General features: G+C 60.3%; 1 protein-coding gene across 1 annotated transcript in view; it reads right to left on the minus strand.

Moving 5' to 3' along the window:
• Positions 1–166, minus strand: part of HOXC12 (homeobox C12) — a 1,657-nt gene extending 1,491 nt beyond the window's left edge. The window contains exon 1 of the mRNA XM_010295445.1: positions 14–166. Within this exon, the coding sequence (XP_010293747.1) occupies positions 14–166 (153 nt within the window). The remainder of the gene's footprint in view (positions 1–13) is intronic.
• Positions 167–282: the final 116 nt, after the last annotated feature.

Consider the following 282-nt stretch of genomic DNA (forward strand, 5'->3'; position numbering starts at 1 on the left):
CCCGGGGCAGGGAGCAGACGTGCTCCCGTCGGGGGTAGGAGAGGGAAGGCAAACCGGGCAGCTGCCCGCCGGAGGCACGGAAATTGGGGAAGTAGAAGGTGTCTCCCGTGTGGATGTTCACCAGAGGTCCCACAAAGCCGGGATTAAGGAGGTTGTGCTCGCCCATTTCCGCGGGCCTGACCGAAAGCTTCTACTTTATTGCTATCTGACATTAAACATAGTTAAACCGACGGCTCGGCCCCATTGGTCCGGGGGGGTCACGTGAGCCCCAAATTGCGCTGG

This window comes from Phaethon lepturus, unplaced genomic scaffold, assembly GCF_000687285.1.
Source record: "Phaethon lepturus isolate BGI_N335 unplaced genomic scaffold, ASM68728v1 scaffold42709, whole genome shotgun sequence".
NCBI classification, from domain to species: Eukaryota; Metazoa; Chordata; class Aves; order Phaethontiformes; family Phaethontidae; genus Phaethon; species Phaethon lepturus.